Genomic DNA, 26,120 nt, shown 5'->3' on the forward strand with positions numbered 1-26,120 from the left:
TAGAAAAAGTTGAGTAAATCAGAATGATTTATGCTTTGGTGTGTACGAGGCTACACACTTACCATATACACAGTATTTCATAGCCTTGCTTAACAATTTGTGAAGTTTATGTACCCTGTAGTATCACTAAAATCTTGTTTCATACTGATGCTTGCTCATCTGACTATCTAAAAGCCTCCTAAACACAGAGCTGTTAATTAACTAAAGCAAAAAAACCCCAGAATTTTCACATAGCAGAACAGCTTCTGCTACAGAGGATAACCTTCAGAACAAAAAAACCAAGCACAAAGCTTATGTCTCTTCTATAAGATTCTGGGAATATAATTTGCTGTGAAGAAAGCTTCTTTCCTACCTCCTGCTTTAGATGTTTTCAGGGACCACTTCTAAGATTAGCTTTATGGCATACTATTCTCATGGAAGAAGCATGGACTCCATGGGTAAAGTCAGTTAGTACAGAAAGTAAGGCAGGGGCAGCTTGCTGCATGTATAATCAAAGAGCTTGAGTGAAGATACACAACTTGAACTGGCTATTTATGAGTAATCACATATTTGGTAGGTCAGTCACTTAGTTTTATATAATACTTACTATCTTCAGTGGTGACACCAGTTTTCTCCTCACTCCAGTCACTCCAGTAGCCCACTCCATCCTCCTTCATGCAACGAATTGAAAAGACATACTCTGTGTAGGGCCTGAGCCCCTGAACACTGAATGAAGTTCTTGGTGAAGCCGTATCTTCAGGAGGAACCTTTAAACAGAAGAAAGATTTCCGAGACACTGATCAAAAACTGTGAAGCTAAGTTCTGTCTTGCTACAGCTCCATCCAAGACGGTTGCCCACCACAGACACTCCCAATAAGAAACAAGTTTTTCTCCCCTCTTACTTTTAAAAGCTTCATTTCTCAATCTTAGTTTGGTAAAGAATCATAGTTGTGTATTTACAATACATAAGCAGCTATCTCAGGACAATGTCACATATTCTATTTTTGTTTTTAAATTATGTCTACCTCTCCTTCCTTCCCATATCCCACCTGATGTTTCAGAACTTTGCTAGGTTATCTGTTTTATTACTAACTGCAAAACACCTTTGCTAGAAGCCTCTAATAAAGCCAAAGAACCCAGGAGCTTTGCTTACATTGACAAAAACCAGTGTTTCTTATCTGACACTGGAAATACCTTTAGAGTAGTTCACACTTTTGCTAATAAATGAGTTTATTTTCATAAGCTCTTCTCTTTATCTTAGCTTAGCAGCTGAGTGCCACAAAATATTCTTACAATGTATGCAAAGAAAAAGATGTGTGGTAAGTTTAGGTACACACTGACTCCACCACATTATGCCACTTACATTAAGCATTAAGGGGTTTTTATAATGAGCAACCCTTTAAAAGGAATGACTACTAGTAATACATGCAAGACACTCAAGAGGCTAACCTTGAGTGCAAAGAACTGTCAAAGTAGTGATACTGTACCACTGGTAAGGAAGCTCAGCTGGTTTAGAAGTCACTTTTCAAAGGACTTGTCTTGCTCTTTTTAATGTGCACAAGTTAAAAGGACTTAATAGGACAATGTATCAACAGATCCTGTAGTTGCAGAATAAGCTGTGGAGGACAGTGCTCTTTAAAATACCACTACAGACAAACTTCTTATTCTTTTCCAGTTCCTTAACTGAATCAAGCTTAAAGCATGTATGCAGGACAAAGGCACATTGTATAGACTCACAGAATCATTTAAGTTGGAAAAAAACTTTTAAGATCTTAAAGTCCACTGGTAAATGCAGTACTACCAAGTTCTTCACTAAATCATGTCCCTGAGCATCCCATCTTTTAAATGCTTCCAGAGATGGTCACCCAACCACTTCCCTGGGCAGCCTGTTCCAATGCATGACAACCCTTTTGTTGAAGAAGTTTTTCCTAATACCCAAACTAAACCACCCCTGGTGCAACTTGAGGCCATTTCCTCTCATCCCATCATTTGTTACCTGCAAAGAGACCAAACACCTGTCTCACTACCACATCTTTTCAGACAGCAGGAGAGTGTGATAAGGTTTCCCCTGAGCCTCCTTTACTCCAGGCTAAACATCCCTAGTTTCCGCAGGTTGTCCTCACAAGACTTGTGCACTAGACCCTTCACCAGCTTTGGTGCCCTTCTTGGAATATGTCCCATCACCTCAATGTCCTTCTTGTAGTGCAGGGCCCAGAAGTGAACACAGTATTTGAGATGCAGTACACAGTGCTTGAGTACAGGGGAACAATCACTTCACTTCTCCTGCTGGCCAAACTATGATGCAGGCTAGGATGTTGCTGTCCTTCTTAGCAACCTGGGCACACTGCTGCCTCTAATTCAGATGACTCCTAACCAACACTGCTAGTTCCCCTTCCACCAGACAGCTTTCCAGCCACTCTTCCTCAAGCCTGTAGCATTACTTGGGTTGTTGTTAGTGGTGTTACCTGGGTCCAGTTTGTGTCACCAATGATTTTATAGCGAATATTGAATTTCAGTTTCATCACAGCTCCTGAAATCCGATTCTCCCAGGAAAGCTTTAGAACAGTAGGCAGTATTCCTGAGTTAACTGATAAGTTGTGTGGAGACAGAGGTTTAACTAGAAAAGAATGAGTTAGTTAGCTGCATTTTATCATGCCTCTAGATACATTATGCTGTAGCACTACCATTAAAGCCTTTCAAAAGCACAAGTGAATGCTATTTTACACTAGTTTCTAAAGCTGATTACTCAACAAGAATTTGCTATCAGAACTGTGATAAAATCTCTAAACTTCCCTACCTTTGTCCAGCCGAGTTTCAGTCCAGTCAAAAGTATTCTGGCAGTGTTTATTTACTATAGTAATTTCACTATATAGTAATTTCACCGCAAAGTGAAAACCATTAACATACCAGTTCAGCAATACGAACAAAAGCAGATATTATGTACTACTAAAGCTTTATTAAGATGTATATAGTTACCAATCTCAATGGGATCAAGAACAAGAGGATCAGATTCAGCCTTCCCAAGAGCATTTGCTGCTTCTACAAAGATCTCCAGGTTAACAAAGAACTGAACATCAGTAATTGTACAAGAATTGTTTACATCTTTTGGTATACAGTCAGGAAAGGTCTCGTGTGGCCTAAATAAAAGAGAAGGAAAAACAGGGTACAAAGCAGAAAGTCTTACATAATCTTTTTAAATAGATCAGTGATCAGTCAGTTTATATCTCTTTCTCCTCTACTGTTATCTTTGCAAGCAGACGGATGGGAAGAAAAGCTGAAGAAATTAGAACGGCTTCTTCAGTCACAAATGCATGATTATATTAGAATGGAAACTAGAATAAAATCTCTTGAAGTCACATACCTTCAAAAGCACCAGCTATGGTACTATAATTATAAATTCTAAAAAAACTTGATATTGTTTTAAAAATAACGATGAGAACTGATACATTTAAACAAAAGCAACTTGGCTAGTAACTGGAAGCATATTCATGCACTAGAAGATGTAACCAGGATTACCTGCATACCCTTCAAGTTTACAGTGTTAGAGATACAACTATTCAACCACCTTCTGCTACACTCACAGCAGGTATTTCTAGGGACATCAGGAGATACACAAAGAACTAAGGTTTTCTATCTCTCTGTATTATCTGCTACAACTGTTACCGAAACACCTTAGTGGAATAGGGTCAGCATAATCAATCATTCCTATTTCTGGAGCAGAGAAAGAATTCTGTTCGTTCCATTCTAAACTACAAGAGACCATTTGGAAAATACTGAAGCTAATTTACTTTCACAGAAGAAATACTTTTGCTGAAGCTTTCCTGTAGGGTTAACAGTGGACAAATGCCATTCTGATTTCTTGAGAAGTACTGAGTACCTACCTCTACAAAATAGTTTCTCTACTTAGAATCATGGAATGGTTTGAGTTGGAAGAGACTTTTAAAGGTCAATTAGTCCGACCCTCCTACAAGGAGAAGGAACATCTGCTTGTTTAGATAGGACAGTCACCACAAAAATAAAATACAAAATGTGGGTTCAGCATCCTGATTATTAGGTGTAGTGGACTCAAGCCACACTAATCATATATTTTAAGAATGGAGAAATACGTGATAGCTGTTACTCAAAAACAAGTGTAGCAACAAAATTTCAAGTCTGACTTAAAATGAAATGTGAACTTCTTTAAATCTTCCCTTCCACTCAAAACAGACAGCAATGAGTCAGAAGCTGGATTTAAGTTAAGAACTCTTCCAAAGTATCAAGAAATTTAAAGGAACTTTGATTTGGCACACAAATATTCTTCAAAATTTCTCGGGTATTTTATAGAGGGCTACTTACCATCTGTATTTCAACCTAAAGTTTGTGTCCAAGTATGTATGTCGCCCAGGGTTCCAGGTACAAGTCATAGGATATGTGAGTTTTGACTCCTGATGCACAATGCAACTTAGGTTTTTTGGCTTCTCTGGAGGCACTGTACAGAAAAAGTTAGCAGTTAATATATGCATTTATATTAATATATTAATATATATATATATATATATATACACACATATACATATAATATTAATATATTGCATTTAATATATGCAATGCTATCCAGTAAGAGTTATGCTAAGTGTCTCATTATAGCAATTTCAGTGACAGTGAGAAGTATTAACAGTCAAATTTATGTCTAAAAGAATGGGCAAAAACTGCTAGATACTGTCCAGCAATTGAAATAAAAAAAACTTAACCAGCTACTTGGAGAAACGGTAGGCTGTATAAGGAATAAGCACCTGACAGTAAGAAACAGCACAGAAGATTTCTCATTCTTCAAGGCAGAAAGCCTGGTATCAATCTTCTCTCATCTAATCTGTTTTAATTCACAAGGAAGAAATGCTAATGAGCACTACAGCTGGATTGGTATATGCTGACTTTGCCAGTAACTGGAGCTCTAAGACAATTATGATGGGTTTCTTCTCCTCAATCTAAGCTGTGGAAAAAGAATATATTGACTGCAAACACCTGGAAGCAAGATGAGGAATCTTCATCTTTCTTGCGCTTTAGTAGCATGTAAGAAACTTTTTCAGAGTGCAACTGAACTTATTTTTTTCATTCTTAAATTCAAATCATAGCATACAAAGTTTTTGTTTCTAGCTTTTAAAATATCACTCTTCACAAGAGCATAATGTACTTGAAGGATCTTATTTCCTTTAAAGCGGAATGCTTTTTTCAACACAACTATCTTCAGAACTTTTAGTTTTGTTCCTGAATGGTTGTATTCTTCAAGCCTGTTGATATTCCCATTGGTTACAGAATTTTTAACTAATTTAGCTTTAAATACAAATGCATCTCAAGATTCATATGTGAATTACATCTGTACAATATTTTCTGTATTGTCATTCACTTTATCATCCTAGTACGTTATATCTGTCATCACTTTATGTTTTGCATGTCACATCTTCTCTGGTGAGGAATTTAGTGCTCAGAAATTTAAATAGAAAACACTGCTTTTCTGTGAAAACATTTTGCAACTCAAGCTAGAAACACGTTTATTTAAATTGTGAACTCAAAGATAGCCTTGACACCATGCAACAATGCCTTTTGCAAACACTAGGAGGCAACAGACTTCAGCCATTTTTACTCTCATATTAAGGATTTATGGGAACTCATTTTACAAATGATTCAACTATTAAAAATGTGTGTGTATCTAAGTTATTCAAGATACTTTCTCAAGACCTCAGTCCTGCCTGCAAGAGCACTTGCTCAGAATTCTGCAAGTACTACCCTGCTTGAACAAGGAAAGCTTATATTTAGTTTAAAATATTTTCTTATGTATAGAGGTTAATTCAAATGCTCCATTTAATCCTTCAGGCAGTTCAGGTTAGCTTTAGTCATACAGGTCAGCTAAGCATTTCTCAGTCTATTAAAGAAGAAACCATAAATTCCATGGTGTGATTATCAGAGTAAAATATACAACCTCATTGTTTTTCTTTGAACACTGAAACAGAAGCAAGAAGGAAAAGCTAAAATTCCTAAGATACATTTCCATTAAAGTCACACCTTCTGTCTGTAATATAAGTATTCCTGCTTTAACATTTCTGTTGTTCTGTTTTCTTCTTATTTCAACCTTGAAATACCCCAAAGTATTTTCTGTTTTTCATAAAACTTGATTCTATGCATATTTACAAGCTTTGACAGAATGTAATTTGACATTTGTTGTTGTTGTTTTTATACAACTATCCAAGAACTGAGGGAAGTGAAGTGTCTAAAAATGTGCATACTTTCTATTATCTGCCTTTTCTTCTGTTTCACAGAAGCAGTTTTCTTAAGACCAGAGTAAAAGGCAAAAAGAATAGTACTTACAGCCTACTGTAACTGTAATTCCATAAATGTTCTGCTCAATCTGTCCATCTGCCAAGATGTTGCATGTCAGAGGAGTAGCTAGAGAAGAAGTGTCATTAAATGTGACACTGGAAACTGTTCTGTTTATTTCATGATACTGTTCTTTAGGTACAACTTTATTTTTAACTTTCCAGATAATTTGATTAGCATAGATATTGCCGAAGTCAAGACAAGACTCATTCAGAATGCATAATGCAGTGAAATTGGAGCCAAGGGCCAAAACAGGAGACTCTGGGATGATGTGACCACATGACTGTACAAGTTCACCTGAAACTGAAAAGAAAAATAACTGTATCTTTATCAAAAAATACAGACCATTTCATAATCAATATTGCCGATACAACACTAATGTAATGCTAAAATACTACATGTATCTAAGCAGCAAATGAAATAGTTACTTGACAGACACAAAACTGAAATGCATTAGTGGCCCAGCAAAGAGATTTGAGGCAAAACCAGCGTAGTGTTCCCCAGGCTTTGCAAAAGCATTTTACCAAGCAAGAAAAGCTCTTTTAATAAAAACAGGGGCCTTTAGAGAGAGAGGAGGGTCAAAGATAAAATGTTTCAGGTGTTTTGAAGGAGAAAGGAAACATACTTGAACAGAAAAGGTACTTTCTGTTGAGAACGTTAACAAAAATACTGGGGTGTTGGAATAACCTATGTTGTGGTAGTTTTAGAAGAATCACAAGCAAAGTTAAAAACTTGAGCTATCAATTTCAAAAGCTTCAATGTGTAAACTATAAGCATATTGGGGAGTTTCAGTGAACTCTGCACACCTGATAGTATTCTTTTCACAAAAGTATTCAGCACAACAATGATGTTGAAATTATTGCTAGGGGCACATAAACAGAGAACTGTGGAGTGCTAAAGATGAACTAGGTGACTGAAATACTGCCTTGAATCAATAGCCATAGTAAACATCTTGAGCGTCATGGCTTGCTACACAACAGCTGTGGCCCATGGCTCTAACTTCATCATAGAGCACACTACGTAAGTTCACTCCTCATTCATTGCTTTAACTGCATTTAGTCTAAGGTATGCTTTCATTTGGATACTATTTGGCATATTTGAAATTAAACTTCAGTTTGCTACAGTGACCAGCTCCAGTAATGTCAGTAGAAACAATGCAAGCTTCCACTGACTAAAGTCATTCTTCATTTCCTCTGTGCAGATGAGCAGTAATTAGAATGCAGATGTGAGTATTGGTTTAACATGCATTATTTTACCACTGTGTTATGAGCATACACTAGGTCTCTCTATCCTAATACACCCTGCTTCCTGCAACCACCCCACAAGTATCTAGACAAAAACCAAGTATGTGCTCAAGAAGTTTGACAAGCCCCTTTTGTTTGAGGCACACAAGTCTTACCATCAAGAGAACAAATGTTCAAGAGCAGACAGAAGCCACGGGCCACCCAGTTCCACCCAGAAACCATGCTGCACAGAATTCCTGTAACAGAGAACAATAAAAAAAAAAATAAAAAAATTTAACTACTATGCTTCACTTTACATCACTGTCAAATTCAGATTTGCATCTGATTTACTTCTGTTAGAGGTTCTGTAGTCTAACTGAATACTGTGTCTCAGGTTTCAGGAGAGAATTTCACGATTACCATACCTGCTTAGCTTTCAAAGGCACCAAAATGCTTTCCACAAGGTACAGAACAATGCACCACAAAACCATGTATCCCATTTGCAAGAGTGACTTAAAATACACTTATGAACTATGAAGCACAATGCTTCCATAAAAAGAACTGTTGACTACTATTGAAAAAGCATGGACTAATTCTTGAGAACCTTACAAAGGAGTTAATAAATCTTCAAATGCTGCAGAACTTTTTTTCCTAACACCCTATGTTCTTTATTTCTGTATTGCAGCAGCTTTCATTCATTTCCTGTTTGGACAATTCTACAAAACATTTAGAAAAACCGAAGCATTTGCAGAGTACCTTTCCCTGTGATTGTTTTGAAGCCACAGTCTCTTCTGGATTTCTCAACCTGCAGTTGTAAAGCCACCCTAAGTTACATTTCTGCATCTTTACAGGAATAGGTAGTGGGCTTAGATAAATAAATAATTTAGTCCACAAACTGATTTCTAGAAGCATATTTCATAGCCCGAAACATGTCTGGCTGTGAATGTCTAGGTTTACTAAGATTTCAGACGGGATTTCTTGCACAGACACTACTTCTGAATATTTACTTTCACTGACCTGACAAAACTTCTTTGAAAACTGGTGTTCTGAGCTTTAACCCTTTAACAGGCAACTCACAAAGAAGTTCAAAAGAATTCCACAGTATTCCCTGGAAAACTTAAAAGCTACCTTTACAATTAGCAGAAGGAAAAGAATCTGCAGATTGTGGCAGGAACACTGCTTTGCTTTGACTGCATGTAGCTTATAATAACGTCAGAAAGATGCATCAGCACATGCAGGCTTTGTTATTTGTGTCATTACAAGTCAGGGTAAACAATATATTGTAAAAAAACCCTATATTCATGAGAAATAGGGACCAACAACTAAATGAAAGCAAACTCAAAACTTTACAGCAGAATTTTTGTGAGCCTTGCCAATGTAGATGTGTTACAGTTAGGACTAAAATAACAGCCACCTGAATCATTCAGCAGTGCCTTTATTTGTGTCTGTTAGTTAAAGATAATTACACAAAGCCCACCAAAAAAAACCATACAGGAATTTTAAACTAGAAATATTGATGATTAGAAGACCTGGCAAATTCTTCAGTATACATTTATATTATTCACAGGGGTATTTTTTTTAAAGTAAATATAAAGACTTGTTTGTAATCAGACAGTAGTTTTATGGAGTTGATAAAACATTTTTTTTCTATTCTCACTGGATATGGATGACAACCATTATATAGTTCAAAGTACAATACATCTTTAGATATTTATTAGAAGTGTACAGTAAGAAAACTTTAAAAATGGCATCTGCTTATTATGGGTGTAAAATCTTCCAATATCTGAAAAATAAAATTTCTACCCACCCTTGCCTTTCTGCACTTTAAAATCCCATTTGATTTCACAAACTTTAATAAACTCACATGGTAAGCACAATAAAACTCAGAACTCTCTTTTGATTTAGGTCATTAGATACTGAATAAAACCATCACATAAGAATTTCAGTGTCTTGACTTTACCAGAAAGTGCTTACTATCTAAAGCCTGTTGTGCTCTGCTAAGGACAGACCTTATGATTTGTTACTTCAAGCAAGATTAATTTAAAGCTATTAAACCTGGATAACTAACTACAGAAGATGTGAAACTCATGAGAACTAAGAGTAACCAAAGTGGAAGGAAGCAGCAGCTCTACTTCCCCAACACCTGCCAAAGGCTGTGGAAAAAGAGAAGTAGCGGAAGGACTGCTGAAGACGAAATGGAGAAGCACAAGTTAAAAGGTAAAAGGTTTTTAAACAATGTTCAATATAGCATTTCTCGCTCATTTGATATCATGATTGATAAAACATTAGAGTAACAGCAGTGCCAGCTGCTGGTTTTCTTTTTGGTAAAGATTTATTTCAGTTTAAATGATATTTTGACAAAACTATTCAATAATTGCTGGTGTTAAAACTGTATTAAATCATATTAAGTATGTCTTAGAATAAAGAAACACTATGACACCCTGAAGGAACATAACAGGTAATACTTAAAAAGCAATAACCCTCAGAGGTAAACAATAATGCATAATTATCATCTTGTGTTCTAATGTTTTTCATAAGAAATCAAAATAACATTACTTCGTATGTTTAAATGAACATCATTTCCACATTGAACAGTCTTCAAGACTTGGAATACAACATTTTAGTTGCACTGAGTAGTTTTTTTGCACATGAAGTCCACATCTCTGAAGATGACAGAAGCTGTACATCACCAGACGAAGTGATCTGCAATCCTCTCTGATATGTGCTGCCCTTTAATACATTAGTCTCTCTAGATTTTACACAACTGATTCTTAACTAAAATTAAGTTCTAGGGGAAAGAACCAGAGTTACACTGAGCACTTCCATCCTTTTGCCAAAAATGTAAAAAATGAGAGAAAAGAAAAATAAACAAACAAACAAAAGCAGCCCTTTAACTAATAAAATAAGGATCTATACTTCAGATTGGAGTGAGGAAGATACTTCTGGGAAAATTGTGCTTTCTAATCAGGCTATAAAAATGCTCAGGTGCAGAAATCCTCCATATAACCTATACCAAAACTTCAAAACACAGTGCCATCATTCAACAGATATGCTGCTAAACACCAGTTGTTCACCATTAACTGCTTTAACTCAGACTAAGTTGCAAGTCTGGGCAACAGAAAACTCAATAGTTTCAGAAATTATGTAGTACAGCTGCAAGTCCTCTGTTTTACAGACTGGTATAGTGAACAAGAAATCTAAGGTAAAACAGCAATGATTTGAAATTCATCAATAAGCTACAGTAAAAAAAAAATTGGTCAACTTAGAACTGCTCCTGGTGACAGTCCTTAACTCACAAAACATAATTTATCTTTAAAAAGGAAAAAATTTAGCTAAAATTACTTCAATAAAGACAAATGTGTGAAACTCATACCATGAGATCACCCTATTTAATCCCTCAGTCAAAGAGGACTTCTATTACTCTTCACATCCTGCTACTATTCTGAAAGTAAAGCACCGATCTTTAGATGATCTTCAGGTGGTGTCTTATGAAAAGCTAATAAAGACTCTGTCTCAAGCTTTATATGCAAAGAGTAGCAACAGCATAACCTGGGAATAACAGTTTTTTAAGACATCTCCAGTATTTATGCAAAATAGGTACCATGGCTTATTCTAAGAAACAGAGAGAAGCTGAACAAATTAATCTTATTTCATAAATTATTACTATCCCAAAATGAATACAAGCATATGTCATTCAGTGGGGTGACAATAATTGTCCAAGTGACTACAAATGACAATTTCAGTTTAAGATCATAGCCAAAACAACATATTCTTGCCAAAGTCATCTTAAAAGTCAGGAAGTATAGGTGACACCTCAACCAACAGAGATAGGTGTTAGGACTACTGATGCTCATCACATCTATCACAAAAGACCAGCTGTGGCTGGCAAATGGATTTCCAAAAATTCCTCAGGAAAAAAAACAAACAAACACTGGTTACAGCTTCAAGTGCTAATCTCTCACAATCTACACTCAGGCAGACAGAGCAAGGAACCAATACATAAAAGTGAAAAAGCACACAGCATCTACTACTTGAGATTTTAGAACAAGCAAGGTGGTAAATTACACCTAAAAGGTGTAACTATCCTAAACAAATTTTGATTACTCAAGCTGTACATGCTTTCTAATCAGGAGTATTTCCTTTGCAAGCTTAGTTCCTTCCTCTAAGTTTACTTCCTTCTTGGAAATATCTGAGACTCAAAAAAACCCTGAACACCTTTAAGGGAATCACTTGAAAATCTTGCACAGCATATTCAAAGAATATTCTGAAATTATTTTCATATTCAAAATACTTATGTGTGATACCTCTACCCCAACAGGTAAGCAAGTTCTTCACATTACTCACTCCTTTGCCTTTAAAAGGAGGCTTTCCTCTACCTCTGGGGTTTTAGTATATAGCACTTAGAACAGAAAACACACTTGAGGTACCGAATAGTTGCTTGCAAGAATTAAGTTCTTTTTTCTGGTACCTTCTGAAACTGCAGATCACTTTCTCTTTCGCAACTGGCAAGTAGCTTTAGTCTAATAAGAAAGTGAATTTATACAAAATAATGTCTTAGCAATCCTTTCTCATTTTCAAGTCAAACCTTTGGGTCTGACAACCACCAATTCTGGTTCTGTAATTTAGACAGCTCTTGTTAATACAAGACTCTTCCTAAAAAAAATGGCCAAGAGGTTTCTTCATTTTTATACAACTGCACTAATGCTAACTCTCCAGAAAAGCAGCATGAGAGACAGTGTTTCACCATTTCGCATACAGATTTATACATGTGCAAAAGCCTTTCCTACCCCCTAGCAAAAAAAATATACATGGCCTTTACTTGAAGATATGACATTTCTAGATAGGTAGACAAGAGACAAATATTTATTTTAAAAGCTTATCTTCTAGGCAGTAAAAACAAATTTTCAACAGCCATGCAAATTATAAGGTTTTTTAAGTTCAGAAGTTACATGCTTTTTAACATATTTCTTTGGCACACCACTGCTCCTCTGAAAGTAACAGTAAGTAAGGGAAGTATAAATTTTTATGTTTTATAACGGAAAAGAGAGTAAAAGAAAATAAGCTCCTAAGTCTGGAAAGTATCTGACCCCTTCAGACTGTTTACTCCTCTTTTTCCCCTATCTCCTCAGTGACAGAATACTAATGACACAGCTATAATCCCACCTCATTCTATTACCAGGTTACTCCTTCATAAATGCCTCAGAAGTAACAACCAGCCACCAGCTGACAACAGCTTCAGTCTAAAACACGGATGAAACCCAAGACTGGGATTTACTCTCCTCTGCACTGCCAGCACACTTGACAGACAGCTTTCCTTTGTGCCTCAGTTTCACCATCTGCACGATGCAAACCATGACAACGTTTTTCTTTAGGAAGTGTGTCAGACACCCATTTCGATGACTGACTGGAGCTCAGGAGCACGCCGGAAGGCAGTAGACGACCCAAGATCCCCAATTCCTCTGGGAATCCCTCCTGTAGTCGAACCAGGTGAAAAACAAAAAGCACACAGTTTTCTACCTTTTGGTCTGCTGGCAACAAGAACAGACCACCTGAAGTGAAAGCAACAAAACGCAACGCTTTTCAACAAGAAAACTACCGATAGTGCCGCAAAGCTTATAGAGGAGTTAAAAAAGCCCAAAGGACACGAGTCCCGTGCGGGTCGCAGCACCTTTATTAATTAAATTAGGCGGCATTAACAGTCACTAAACCAGCGAAAAACACGTGATAATCTTCAGTCTTACCCCCGCGCCACGCTAGCAGGTCAAGGAAACCGCATCAAGACGGAGCACGGGTGGTGGATGGGGCACCAGCAGCTGCTGATACTACGCACACCGGCAAGGAAAGGGAAAGCAAAGGGAATCGGCAGCCCCTTAGGCCCCCGTGCGGAGCGGGCCCCACCAGCCGAGCAGCGGGCGAGGCCATATTGCTTGTTAAGCGCCAGCGCCGGACCGGCTCTGCCAGCGCCCGCTAAGGGGAGGCGAGACAACGCCGCAAGGAACGGGAGGCGGAACCCGCGCCCGCGCCCCCCCACTGCCGGCCGGGTCGGGCCTGGCCCCGTTCGGGAAGGACTGCTGACGGCCGGGGAATGACTGCAGCCGGACGCCCCCGGAAGACGAGGGATCGGCTCGGGAAGCCAGTGGCGCTGGGCTCCAGTCTTCCTCCCCCTCTCTCAGTCAGCCCTGGCCGAGCGCCCACCCGCCCTCCCCGCCCGCGGCGCATGGAACGGCCTACCGAGGCTGGCTGCGGACCGAAGGGACAAAACGGGCCAAGGCGGCCCCCGCCGGCGGGCAACCCTCAGGGAGAGGGGCCGCAGGAAGCTAACGGAGAGGGAACAAGACACGAACAAAACCGCCCACGGCCGCGAGTCCCCCAGCCCTTACCTGCGGCGCTGCCGCCGCCTCACGGCGCCTCACCGAGCGCCCCTAGATAACGGCTCCGCCGCGCCATCCCGCCGCCGTCCCGCACGCACAGCCCTACGCCCGCTCAGTCGCCCGCTCCGCTCCCCGCCCCTTCCCTCCCCTCCGCCTTTGCAACCCTCGGCGGCCCCCCCGCTCCCGTCCCGCTCGACTCGTTCCGCCATTGGCACCCGCAACGGTGACGTTAGCGAAAGGGGACGGAGGGGGCGGAGCTTCCCGTAACGCGCCGGCCCGTGCCAGGATCCCGGGCGGGAGGGTCGCGGGGCTGAGGGGGGGCCGTGGTTGCGGCGGCGACGGCTGCGACCGCCGCCGCCTGTGAGGGGAGGCGGGTAACATCCCCTCCCTCCCCCCTACCGTCTAAATCGTCCTCCGTCAGCGCCATCAGCCTTGTCCTCCTCGCTCCCCCCCCCCGTCGACTGTGCCTGGCGCCAAAGCCGCAGCTCAGGGAAACCCCCCTGTCAGGTTTTTCTCCTCAAGGTGTGTTTAAAGGTGTGTGAGAGCAGAGGAGAGGCTGCAGAGCTTCGCCTCCAGGAAAGGGGGGCGGCAGCGCGGTCACCTCAGCCGGCCCTGCCACTGTTCTCTGCGATGAGGGCAGCAGTCCAGGACCCCGAGTTGAGGCGAGCCGGCCCTGGACCCGGCCCCAGCCAGGGCCTCAGCAGGCGATGCGTCTGGAACCTTCTGCCGGCCGTGAGCCGGGCAGGCCTGCGCTGCCGGAGCGGCGAGATTGACCTCTGGGGCAGGCCTGAGCAGTGAGCAGCGTTGCCAGCGTTTCGCAATGCTCCCTAGGGAGCACGGACGGATGGAGAACACTGTTATCAACAGCAGCGTTAGCAGAAAGCTATTATCGAAAGCAGTCTCTAGAAAAGGTGTTTGTGGAAGGCAAGGTTGCTAGGAAATGGTCCTTAATATAGATCGCACATGTGATAGGATACAGGGAGGCTTCTTGAGTTCCCTTGTTGGTTATCTTACGTTTCTTCATTCGGTAACCCTGAAAAATGACTTCTGTAGACAGGACACAGTCATGTGCTTTAAGATGTCCTTTTCATTGCACATTAGCTTTTACCAGTTCGCGAGTGCACAGTTCAGTGCCACACCCACAAACTTGGACTGTGCTAAGTGTAAAATTCTTTCCAGTTAGTAAAGTACCACTGATGAATGCCCAAGTTGCTTCCTGGCTTGAGTTTTAGGTTTGCCCATTTACTTAATTAGATTATATTTGATCATGAACAGGATATGAGTTATATTTTTAGATACATCTTTCAGGTAACAGGCAGACTGGCTAGGCATCTCCATATTGTGTTTCAAATACTGGCAGGCGTGAACTGCTAATGAGAAAAGATAAAGAACTTTGGAAAAAGATAGTGGAACATACCTTATTTCCCATATGTTTAGTACCTGTTCAGTTTACTTTCTGACGTGGTTTGGAATCCCACCAAAAATAATGTTGCTAACTCAGAATGTTATGTAGTTTATACAAAACAGAGTAAAGCTGGACCGGCTCTTCAGAAGTTGTTTAGTTCCTCCACATTCCACAAGACCAAGTAGGTTGTACCTAATAGTTTCTAATAGCTATTTATGTTACCTGCAGATTGAATTTATTACTTCTTGTCCCTACTCACAGCTGAATGCTCTTTGTAGCAGCCTTATGTGTTTGTAGTGTTGCTGTTTTTCCCACTGATGGTTCTACACCTAATAGTCCCAGTCCTTTCCATCTTCTCTTACAGCATTTTTGGTGTTTAAACCCTTTTTAATGTATCAGGACAACTAACATCTGGGGAATGAGTTTCAAAGGTTTTTCATTATGAAAAAGAGTACTTTTTCAAAGTACAGCATTGCAATTTATTCACTTGTGCTTCTTCCAAGTTATGGCTGGTGTGTTTGTGCTTATGTTGATGTAGGATTATAGTTTGAGAATAATTTATAATTGGTAGATATGTTTGGCAACGACAGGTAAGTGGAAGCAGGCTGCAGCTAGAGGGACCACAAAAATAATGTGGATTTTTGCCCTGTTTTAGCACATCTTCTGTGTTTGCTAAGATTTCTGCTGCTGAATACATTCCAGGGGTAGACGCACATCTCCTCCCTCCTCCCAGGAAGCCTCTTGTGACATTCTCATTCCAAAATCCAATAGCCTGAAGCAATTCCTGGTTTATTGCCAGAACTTGTAGAACATCAACCCCTACTTCAAAACCAAACTGGTCTCAGGCCTCACTTACATATGACATGTATTGTAACTCCTTAAATACATAAGTGCTCTTGGATTTTGTAGGCTATTTATAGACTCAGTGTAAAACTTTCAACATAGTTGAAGCTGCATAGAACAAAACAACTGGTGTGCAATTGTACTTAGTTTTTCTATATTAGGAAAGAATATCATTAATAAAGTAACAATTTACTTGATTTGCTTGCTGTATTCAGTACTGTGTGAGCTTGTTTAGTATGATTTGCTTTCCCAAAGATTTTTTGTAGGTTTGGCAAGTGATGAGAGTGTGCTTGCTTATATGCCTTATGTCACCTTCAGAATGTTTTTGCAAACTGGATACATGGAATGGTATCACAGAAATAGGAAGAAATAGCCTTTAGCAAGGGACTGTGTCCCATTTCTCTGTGCTATCAGCTGGTACAAGTCAGTCCTGTATTTTCCATCAACCCTAACCCTCACTGGGACATGGATGCTGCTGGGTAGTCACTGTCATAGGTGACCTGAAGACCGCTGTGGCTGCCCCTATTGATCACTTAATTAATTTTGTTTATCTTGTTACTCCAGTAATTCTCAGTCACAGCCACCATTTGACTTGCCTTATGCTACTCAGAAGAAATAATTTGACAACTGTGTTGCACACTGAGTGGGAAATAAATGTGGCAAGATAAGCTTTTCTTAAATAATCACCATCTACCCCAAAATTGGTGTCTATTTGTCTTTTACTTCTTTAACAGGAAGGACTGAATGTTTTGGGCAATTACACTACGTCATGCAGGGGGGTTGATTTGTGTTTTATGATTTGTGTTTATTTGTGTATATGCAGCACACTGATATGTAGGTAATATAAACACCAGTAAAGTTTCAGATACCCAGAGAAATAAAAGAATTTGGCCACATTTTAGTAATATTCCTGTAAACCAATTTTTTATTCTTCACATTGATTTAAGCAATATATGAAATTTATTTAATTTAATAAAATTAATTTAAATATATGAGGCAAGACTAAAACAAATTAATTGTCAAGAATTGAAAGGTTTTTGAGATGATTTATAGTCTGTTACACTGCAATTTTTGTTTCACACAAGGCTCAGATCAAGGCTATGCAGGACTATTCCAAGCTCCCATGGATATATGTAGATGGGGCACACCTTCATGTGCTTTTTCAGCCCCAGGAAGAAGCAGGTAGCCTGGGTATATGAGAATGGATATTTACACTTGAAAAACATTCAGTGGTTGGCAGAGGTTTCTGGATAGCTGCTTGACTGTGAGAGCAGAGATATTTTTAGAAATGCTGTTTGAGATTGCCTAGGAACAAACTTGTACCACTCTTCGTGGATCATTTCACCACTTCTATAACAACTTGTGACAAAGTCTGCAGTCAATGGAAAATCTACTGAATCCTATGGAACAGATATGCCACAGAGAGGAAAAGATCTTTTTGGAGTGTTTTGCTAGCTTGGTATAATGACACGAAGCCTCCCGTAGATATATCAGGGGTGTGAAAAGGCCTGGATACATATAATTTTATTGAAAATGGGTTGCTGTCAGACTTTCTAAGTCATGAAGAAGCTGAGGAAGACCATTTAATGGCAATGTTCTGACCTTTGGCAAGTCAAAGACATTTTCTGTGAGATGGCTGAATCACTATATAAAGTATTCATCTGGGAGATTTGGTGACACATCACCATCCTGAACTTGAACTTAATAATATGTGTGTTCAGTGTCTTTTACACTGGATGGATCATCTTCTAACAAGCTCTTCTTTAAGAAGAACAAGGTTTTTTTTTTAATCCCAGGAGTGGAGAGGACTAGTGATTTGTTCTGGGTGGCCAGAGCAATAGCAGACTTCTGTGTTGAAGCCATAGTCTTGTAGGTCATGAAGTAATAGTGAAGTCCCCTGAAGAAGAATAAAGGAGGCAGGCTGGGAGGTCACAGCAAGGAAAAAAAAGGGATGATGAAACTTTTTGGGAAAGATTTAGTGAGAGTTACATCATTTCTCACCTTTAAAATTTAATACACATGAGCTGCTCAATGGCAGTAAAAAGCAGGTTCAGTATACATTACTTCCTTTTGAGGGAGATTGGAGGATATTGCTTTTCCCCTAGGTGTTTGTGGTCTTTTGTGAGAAAGGGGTGAAAGTTCACCAAGCCAAGCAGACACTATTGCAACCAAGTGTATACAACCTAGACCAACTCAAGTCCACATGATGGCACTTCTTGCACCAAGCAACAAATGATGAATATGGAAAGAGGGTTATCCTCATTCTTGAGCATTGCTATGCCCCATAGGTTGACAAAATCTCAGTCTCAGGACAAGGTCTTGCAAAAATCAATCAGGGTTTGTAGAGCTGTAACTGGGTTTCAGCAGTTCAAGGAAATCTTGTGATCATTGGAAGAAGTGACACCTCCACATGTGATAAGATTGGCAGGGAAGCTTTGGGTTTTTGAAGAGGACTGGACCCAGTTCTGTTGTGCTCCTTGGGAAGAGCAATGGCAACACCATGAAGCTGCAGCAGGGCATGTGGAATAGGCAGAAGAATGTTTATAGCCTGGAAAATAATGGCACATCTGACAGAGAGGTGTGGAACTGAGCAATCTGCTTGATTTCCTGATGTGGACATTGTACAGCTAATGTAATTTTAGACCCAGGCTGGAAGCTTTGTGTGATGGAACATGTTGCTAGGTCATGGTTTTTCCCCAGAAGGTAGTGGGGCAGAGGCCTGACCTTCACTGGAGGAACAAGCCCAAAATTCAGAACAGAAAAATAAAAGTCAAATCAGATAAATCAAATACAAAATATCAGAAGATAAAATAAAAATACTGAAAATGCTGAAATTAAGCACAGAAAATGCTTTTGTTGGAATGACTAATACAGTGAAATTGCAGTTCACGACAAGAAAATGCTGATTCAGACTGGGAGCTAAGATGAGCTGAAGGTGTTATAACATGCAGCAGTCACTTGTGCCATGTGTGTGAGCTGCTCATGAGTTTAGTATGCTTTTGGAAGTTACAGGAATTGAAATGCCTTTGGTATGAGTCTGCATGCACAGCCCAAAATGTTGGGCAAATGTTTAAGGCAGAATGCTCAGTGGACCAGAAGATCCAACTAGGAGTACCAAAAGATGACTGAAAAGGAGAGAAAGATGATATCAGAATAAGTGGGATTGTCTTTCCTACCTGGCCACAAAAACTTTCATGTGCATTACGGCCAATAACAAATAGGTCAGAAAATCTCAATCAGTCCTTTTGCCTATGTAATCTAGTTTTTGGACAAATTAAGGTCACATGTGAAGAACAGCTGAGCTTAGCGTGAGTATGGTCTAACAGAAATAAAACTGGCAAGGGAAAAAGGCATTATGAAAACTTAAGGCCATGGTTCAGTCTCTTTTGTTATAGGATGCGTATTCACAGCCAATCTGTGTTATATAATGTGGATCCCTTTCCAATGTAAATGTCTTACAACATTTACATGTTGTAAAAAACACATGTAGGCAGCACTTTCTGTCCTTTACAGTGATCAAGGGAACAGTTGTAGTCAGACAAATTGTGACAGGCCTTCCTTCTGTTTGGACACAAAGTTCCAGTTAGTGCAGAAAAAATTATATGATGTGCCTCTTCAGGTTGCATGGTAATTGTCTTACAAGGCACAGATTTTCAGATGGAGTTCGTGTTATGAAGACCATAGCAGGGATAGCACTGAGGCTGACTTCAGGCTCTACGCTGGGATTACTCCATCACACAGTTGAGGTCTCCATACTAGGGGTAAAACTTGTTTTGTGAGAACTATTATTAGGTACTAGAACATGAAGAGCTACTAATGACCTTTTCATCCTTTCTCTGAGTGCAAGGCGTACTTTTTAATTTATATATGGAAAGCAGGATCACAGAACAACTCATTATTAAAGTAAATGTCATAGCATAAATAATGAGATACCAGCTATCACATCCTGTGCACAAAGAGAAGCTGTAATAACAAACAACATCTTTGTGCTTCAAGTAGGTGTGTTTCCTAACGGCTACTCATACTGTCTGATATTTGAAAGTACCCACCAGGGAGGTTTTGGTAGATGAACGTGTATGCAGTAGAAAGTAGTTCATGTTGACCTTCATTAGCAGCCATAAATTTGCTTCCTGTGAATTCACACATTGGGGTGACACCCAGTTTCTGGAGCACTATTCTGTTGTAGCATGCTGTGTATGAATTAAGCTGTTGTTACGGTTGAAAACAGTGGCTTTCTGGTACCACAGCTTGTGACATCTCAATAAAGGATGATGGAGACTTATAAAAGAAATTTTGTATATGGAGCTTACTGAGGGAATATCTGCTCCTGGTAAGCTGCTGACAAATCCTTGTATTTTTCCACGTTATACTTACTGTTAGACAGGAATCAATATAGTGAGATTCTGCTTGATTTCCAGGAAGAGAGCTATTGGCAATGACATGTAGTTAATTTCCTTAAGTGACACATTTTAAAAAAGTGATCTTGCCAGTTTTGTGCTTGAAGTTTCCTGCTTGAGCTGTTACGAAGTATGAAAAGCTGAAGCCTGTTGATACACGTAAAGGCTGTGGGGCTCAGGGGAGGTAAATTCTCATCAGTAAAACTGAAGACAAGTTCTGCATTAGAGAATCCTCAATCACTGCTTCCTTATAGTTAAATTGATTGATGCTACCCAAAGCAGTTAAGGGTGTGCTTCAAAAAACATGTTACCTCCTGACTGTTTTACTGATAATGTCACCAAAAGAGAGTGCATTCATAAGAAAGACTAACAACTTCATACCATGAAGGAATGAAGACTTGAGAATAGGAACAATTGAAAAAACAGTAACAAAATTCAGCATGCCAGGTGCATTTGTGTGTAAATATGTTATTAAGAGACACAAAAAGGAGTATAGGAACTTGTGCATTAAGTTGCAGTCCAAAAGGGTTGCACATAGCATGAAGTACAGAACTGAATGAAAGAGCAAAAAGAACAATGACTTTTTGTGATAATTTCCCAATGCTTACACATATTAGACTGTGGTATGCCGCAGGTCTTAAATAGTGAGTGAACAATATATGTAGGTACCTAGGAAACTTATGCATTCACTGGAAAATAAAATAAACAAAGATTTGTATCGGCTAATTCATACTGCAGCTTTGTGTGGTACAAAGGTATAGTAAAAATCTTTGTCCCTGATGCTTCACTAGCTTTGATGATCTACTTTGCATTTTGCATTTGTGGTCTTGCTGATCTATATTCTCTTCTCCATCCTCTACTTTTCTGTTATTCTTCACCATTTATTAGGAGTTCTTCTATGTGCTTTTTCTTCTTTTCCATTTCCTACCTTACTTTCATATCTTCTCCTCTTTGCTCTCTTTAGTGTTACCTTAAATATAGCTGCTATATTTACAAATTGCCCAGCATTAGTCCATCAAAAGAATTCCTTCACAGGATCATCTTAGGAAAAAAGCTAACTGGGTAAGAATATTTGTGTGCCATGTGTGTACTATCATTCAGCTATATAACAAACCAAATTCTCCCAAAAATCTGAAATGCAGTTCCATTTTCTCTTGTCTTGCCACCTGTGGTAACAAGTCAGAATTTAGAAAACAGCAATGATGGTGGTCATGTGCAAGGCACAGCAAAATCAAATACAGTTCCTCAGTACTAAACTCGTCTGTAGTGCCAAGAACAGTAAAATTTGCTTTAAGAGATAAGCCAAAGAGATATGAATCATAGCCTGAAACCATCTCCTATAGGGAACTGTGGTGTGTTCTTCTAGAGTCAAGACCCCAGTTTAGAAATTGTTATTTGAAATAATGGTATGAATATTTGTAATCAAGCTTTACCCTCCAAAGCCATAATTCTGTTTTTTTTTTTGTGTTTGTTTTTTTGTTTTGTTTTGTTTTTGGTTTTTGGTTTTTTGTGGGGCTTTTTGTGGTTTTTTTGTTTTGTTTTGTTTTGGTGATTTCTTTCTCATTTTGTTGCACCAGTCTAGTTTCCCTAGCTGCACTAGGAGCTCATTGTGTTACTGTTGTATAAGAGTCTGGAAAAATGCAGACCTTCTTCCAGAATAAGAGATCCTAAAAGATTAATGAAAAAGGCAGACAAATATTAGTGGTAAGAGACGTAACATTTTTACTGTAATCATAGACTAGTGCTCCTTCATTCTTTACATTATCATTATCTAATCCCTTCTTTGTCACTCTGCTGCCTCTTTTCGTTGACTCTTCCTGTCTTGTATAATTTGGGCCATTTGCCATTCAGACTGTAAAGGTTTACTTAGATACATTGTGTCTACAGTAAATTAAACAGTGGGACAATCTTCTTGAAGATATGTATGTGCTCAAGATCAGGCTCAAGTCATGCCTGTATCTGTTTATCCTGAAACACATAGGTTGTTCCAAATCATATTTTAGTGCCTTTGTTGAACTGATCCTTTATGAAACTTCTAGCTAGTACTGGCTCCAAAGTCACCATTCACAAAATATTACTTGGATTTTATTATATAATTGTGATAATCAATATCAACTTAAATAATAATTCATTCACCAATGACAGTGTCTTGAGCAAAAGACATTATCATTTTCACTATCCTGCTAGTTTATATGTGGATAAATGCATTTGAGAAATGCTTATAAATTCTGATGTTAATAATTGCTTGATAGCTTGAATTAAAAGAAGCCCTTGATACATTACTTTTAATACATTGAGTTGATTAAAGAGTCTAAGATAAAGTTGATGTTCTCCCAATATGTTCCTGATGCTAGCTTCATACTGTCTATTACATGCATGTCATCATGTGCAAGCAGTAGTTTATGCAGGTTCTTTCAAATTAAATGTTTGAAAAACATTAGTGTGTAATTGGGTGATCATATCTTCAAATATTTTGAATGAACTGCTCTCCCAGGAGCTGAAGGTGGATAATAGGAGCTTTGGACCGCAGTGCCTTCAGAGATTTCTATCTAAATTATTTCCTAATTTATTTTACAATTCTGTGATAACCATTAGCTTATCACTGTAGATCAAGCCATGTCCTGTTCAATGCATACCGTGTATAGGGTTACTGGAATATATTGAATGTGTCTTTTTGGGTTTATTTTAATGTTACATGAGTAGCTTATTAGAAGTTTTAACTGTGCATCAGTGAGAATATGCATGCTTCATAGAGGCTCAGCTGACTATTAATGCCTGGAAATACAGCAATACATGCAAAGTAAACACACATAAATTTTGAAGCCATTATGTTTAGTGTAAAAATGTTTTCCATAATTGACTTTGAAAAAAGCTAGATCCTTTGTGTACCCTTCCTGCCCCTGGATAGGATTCTTACACGTTGTGGCAGTTTTAGTCTCAAGTTGTTTTGCAGGCTATTTGTAGCTCAAGATTTCTTCAAACACCTGGTGTTCTCAGAAATAACCTGCTAGTTGATATCTGTCAGCTCTCCTGAAGTATTTTAGCTGTTAGGCTCTCATTTTCTGTCCTTGTCTTCTTTCAGTGCTTTTTTAAAAATATTTTTTCTGTGCTTGCTGTGTTAAATTTCCTTCTCACTTTTGCATCTGGTCTTATTTAGTGTTGTACAGGGCAAGTTTCGGTGCCAGGAGGCAAATTTGGTGAGGTGGACTGGTATCATAACCTGTGATCCATGGGAAGGAACCCTTGCACACATAGAAGTACTCTGTGCAGATACAGAGAGGGAAAAAAAGGAAGAGGTGATGAACAAGCTACTGCTTTCAGGGCCTGAGTCAGGACTTGGTGGGGGCCAGAAGCTAGCACCTTACATAAAGGAGAGCTATTGATTGGATGGTTAGGAGATTTGCCCCTTGGGAAGCATCAGTTCCTGTCTCCTGCTAAAAGTTAAACCATTGACTTAGAAAAATACAATCTCACATATAATCCTTGACAAGTTGCTGACCCATGTATCTGAGGGATGAGAGGAAACTTGTCCACAGAATTCTTTCCTCTATAAGCAGTAGTTTTATGGACACAGCCTTAAAAAAATGAAAAAAAAAAAAAAAAGGAAAAAAAAAAAAAGAAAAAAAAAAAAAAAAAAAGAAAAAAAAAAAAAGAAAAAGAAAGAAAGAAAGAAAAAAATCTTGAAGACAGAAAGTTCAATCTCGTTTCTGTATGTGTAAGAAGTCCTTTTTACAGATGGTTCAACTCAGCCATGTCTGGCATGAATGTCAAAACTGTTTAATAATGTGAAGCTTTAAATTATATCCAGATGATTCTGTAGGGGTATTTTTTACGTAGGAAGAAGTTAATTATCCAAAGCTAGATTCTAGTCAAGATTAAGCTTATTGGTTCACACACTGTAAATTTCATAGCTCTAAAGTGGTAACTGATATACTTAATTTTTACGTCCCATTTGTGAGTAGGTGCTATGCTGTAAGAAAGTTACTTTCCAACCAGCTCAAGAAACAACTTTTTCCTGCTCTTTAGTCAATTATGTGTTTATTGAAAAAAGGAATGTAACAGAATGTAACACTCAACAGTTACTGAAAAAAAAATTAAAACAAAATCTAGGTAGAGTTTGTCAGGCCATGATTGAGGATTATTTTTGAGTGCTTTTTCCTATTGTGGATGCTGCCTCTTCAATGAAAAAATTCTGTTGTTAATAACCTTATGATGTTTTTTTCCCCTCAAAACTAGTTGGAGTCACTGTGACGAGTATGTTTTCAGTCTTCTCACTGTAGTGACATGAAGTCATTGTGACTGGATGAATTTTGAAGAATCATAGCTAGATTTTCATCATATTAAGGGCTAGTTGATATGGTTCTTGAAGTAAAACTTCTTGATAAAATTTTAGACCAGCAGTGCTAATGAGTGCTTTATTAGTGATCCTGTAGGATAAGGATGTTCTCTGAGGAATTGAATCTTCAGCCACTATTAGAAAATTAAGTATGAATGTATATTAATTCTGATTTCATTTAAATCAATAGGAATTTGCTGTTGAGTTGAATAACAGTTGGACTGAACTCCCATTGTCAAATTCCACAGGGCTCTGCTGGCATTTTTTAAACCTTATGTTTATATGGAACCTAAGTGATCAGTGTCATAATTCTGTAATGATATAGAGGAAAATATGTAAGAATATGAATTGTCATCAGAATTTTCTTAATCTTTAACCTATGACTTAGCATAGCAGTTAAAAGACTTTAGAGGTTATTTGCCTTACTTTTTTGCTTCACAAAAGTTATTCCAAAATGAAGTAGTATCCTTTTCCCCCCCTCCATTTAGGTTTGGGTTGGAAGAGATCCTAGAGATAATCTATTTCTACCCCTTGCCTCCTCCACTCCCTCCCTTCCATGGGCAGGGACACCTCCCACTGGACCAGGTAGCTCAAAGCCCCATCCAACCTGGCCTAGAACACTTTCAGGGATTGGGCATCCACCCCATGTTAAGGTTAACTGAGGAGAAAAAGTTTTCCAATAAAGTTTTGTGAAAGTTACCGTTGTACAAATGAAGACTGAAAAACAAAGCTTGCTTGGAAAAGCTTAATGTATAAAAAAAGTAGTAGAGGGAAGTTCTAATCTCACAGCAGTTACATTTTTTCCATTGCTTTTTACAATGTTGTCATCTTTTATTTTCAAAAAACAGGCTACCCAGGTGAGTAAGCGAGATCTAACTAAAAATGTAAAAAAAAGTCATGGTAACAAAGATCTTCTACATTTTGTGCCTTTAACAGTACATTTTTTACAGTGTGTGTCTTCTCAGTTAATGTTGACTTTTGAAAGATTGATGACTATGATAGTGTCAATTTCTCTGTGAAATTAAGTTTCAATATGATGGTGAAATTAAATGATAAAACAAGGAAACAAGGACAGGATGCTTGCTGCTTGACTGACTGAAATACACAGAGCTTGAAAGAAAACAACAAATCCACTTCCTATTTGAGTCAAACTCTAGTGCTAAAAATAGAACTAGGGAACATGACAGCAAAGTAAGTTGTTTGAAAGGGGCCACA

The 26,120-nt window shown here is 38.7% G+C and overlaps 1 protein-coding gene across 7 annotated transcripts in view; it reads right to left on the bottom strand.

The window, feature by feature from the left end:
- Positions 1-14,636, bottom strand: part of IL6ST (interleukin 6 signal transducer) — a 34,278-nt gene extending 19,642 nt beyond the window's left edge. For 2 of the 7 annotated variants that reach the window (XM_030468029.1, XM_030468030.1), the window contains exons 1-7: positions 13,934-14,020; positions 7,730-7,810; positions 6,322-6,633; positions 4,315-4,447; positions 2,956-3,116; positions 2,445-2,596; positions 587-746 (exon numbers count right to left, since the gene is read on the bottom strand). In XM_030468029.1, the coding sequence (XP_030323889.1) occupies positions 587-746; positions 2,445-2,596; positions 2,956-3,116; positions 4,315-4,447; positions 6,322-6,633; positions 7,730-7,796 (985 nt within the window). In that variant the 5' untranslated portion in view covers positions 7,797-7,810; positions 13,934-14,020. Of the gene's footprint in view, positions 1-586; positions 747-2,444; positions 2,597-2,955; positions 3,117-4,314; positions 4,448-6,321; positions 6,634-7,729; positions 7,811-8,309; positions 8,328-13,294; positions 13,361-13,784; positions 13,863-13,933; positions 14,042-14,525 lie in introns of those variants that run through there. The other 5 variants (XM_030468026.1, XM_030468024.1, XM_030468027.1 and 2 more) reach the window with 5 other exon arrangements.
- Positions 14,637-26,120: the final 11,484 nt, after the last annotated feature.

This window comes from Calypte anna, chromosome Z (genome assembly GCF_003957555.1).
Source record: "Calypte anna isolate BGI_N300 chromosome Z, bCalAnn1_v1.p, whole genome shotgun sequence".
NCBI lineage: Eukaryota > Metazoa > Chordata > Aves > Apodiformes > Trochilidae > Calypte > Calypte anna.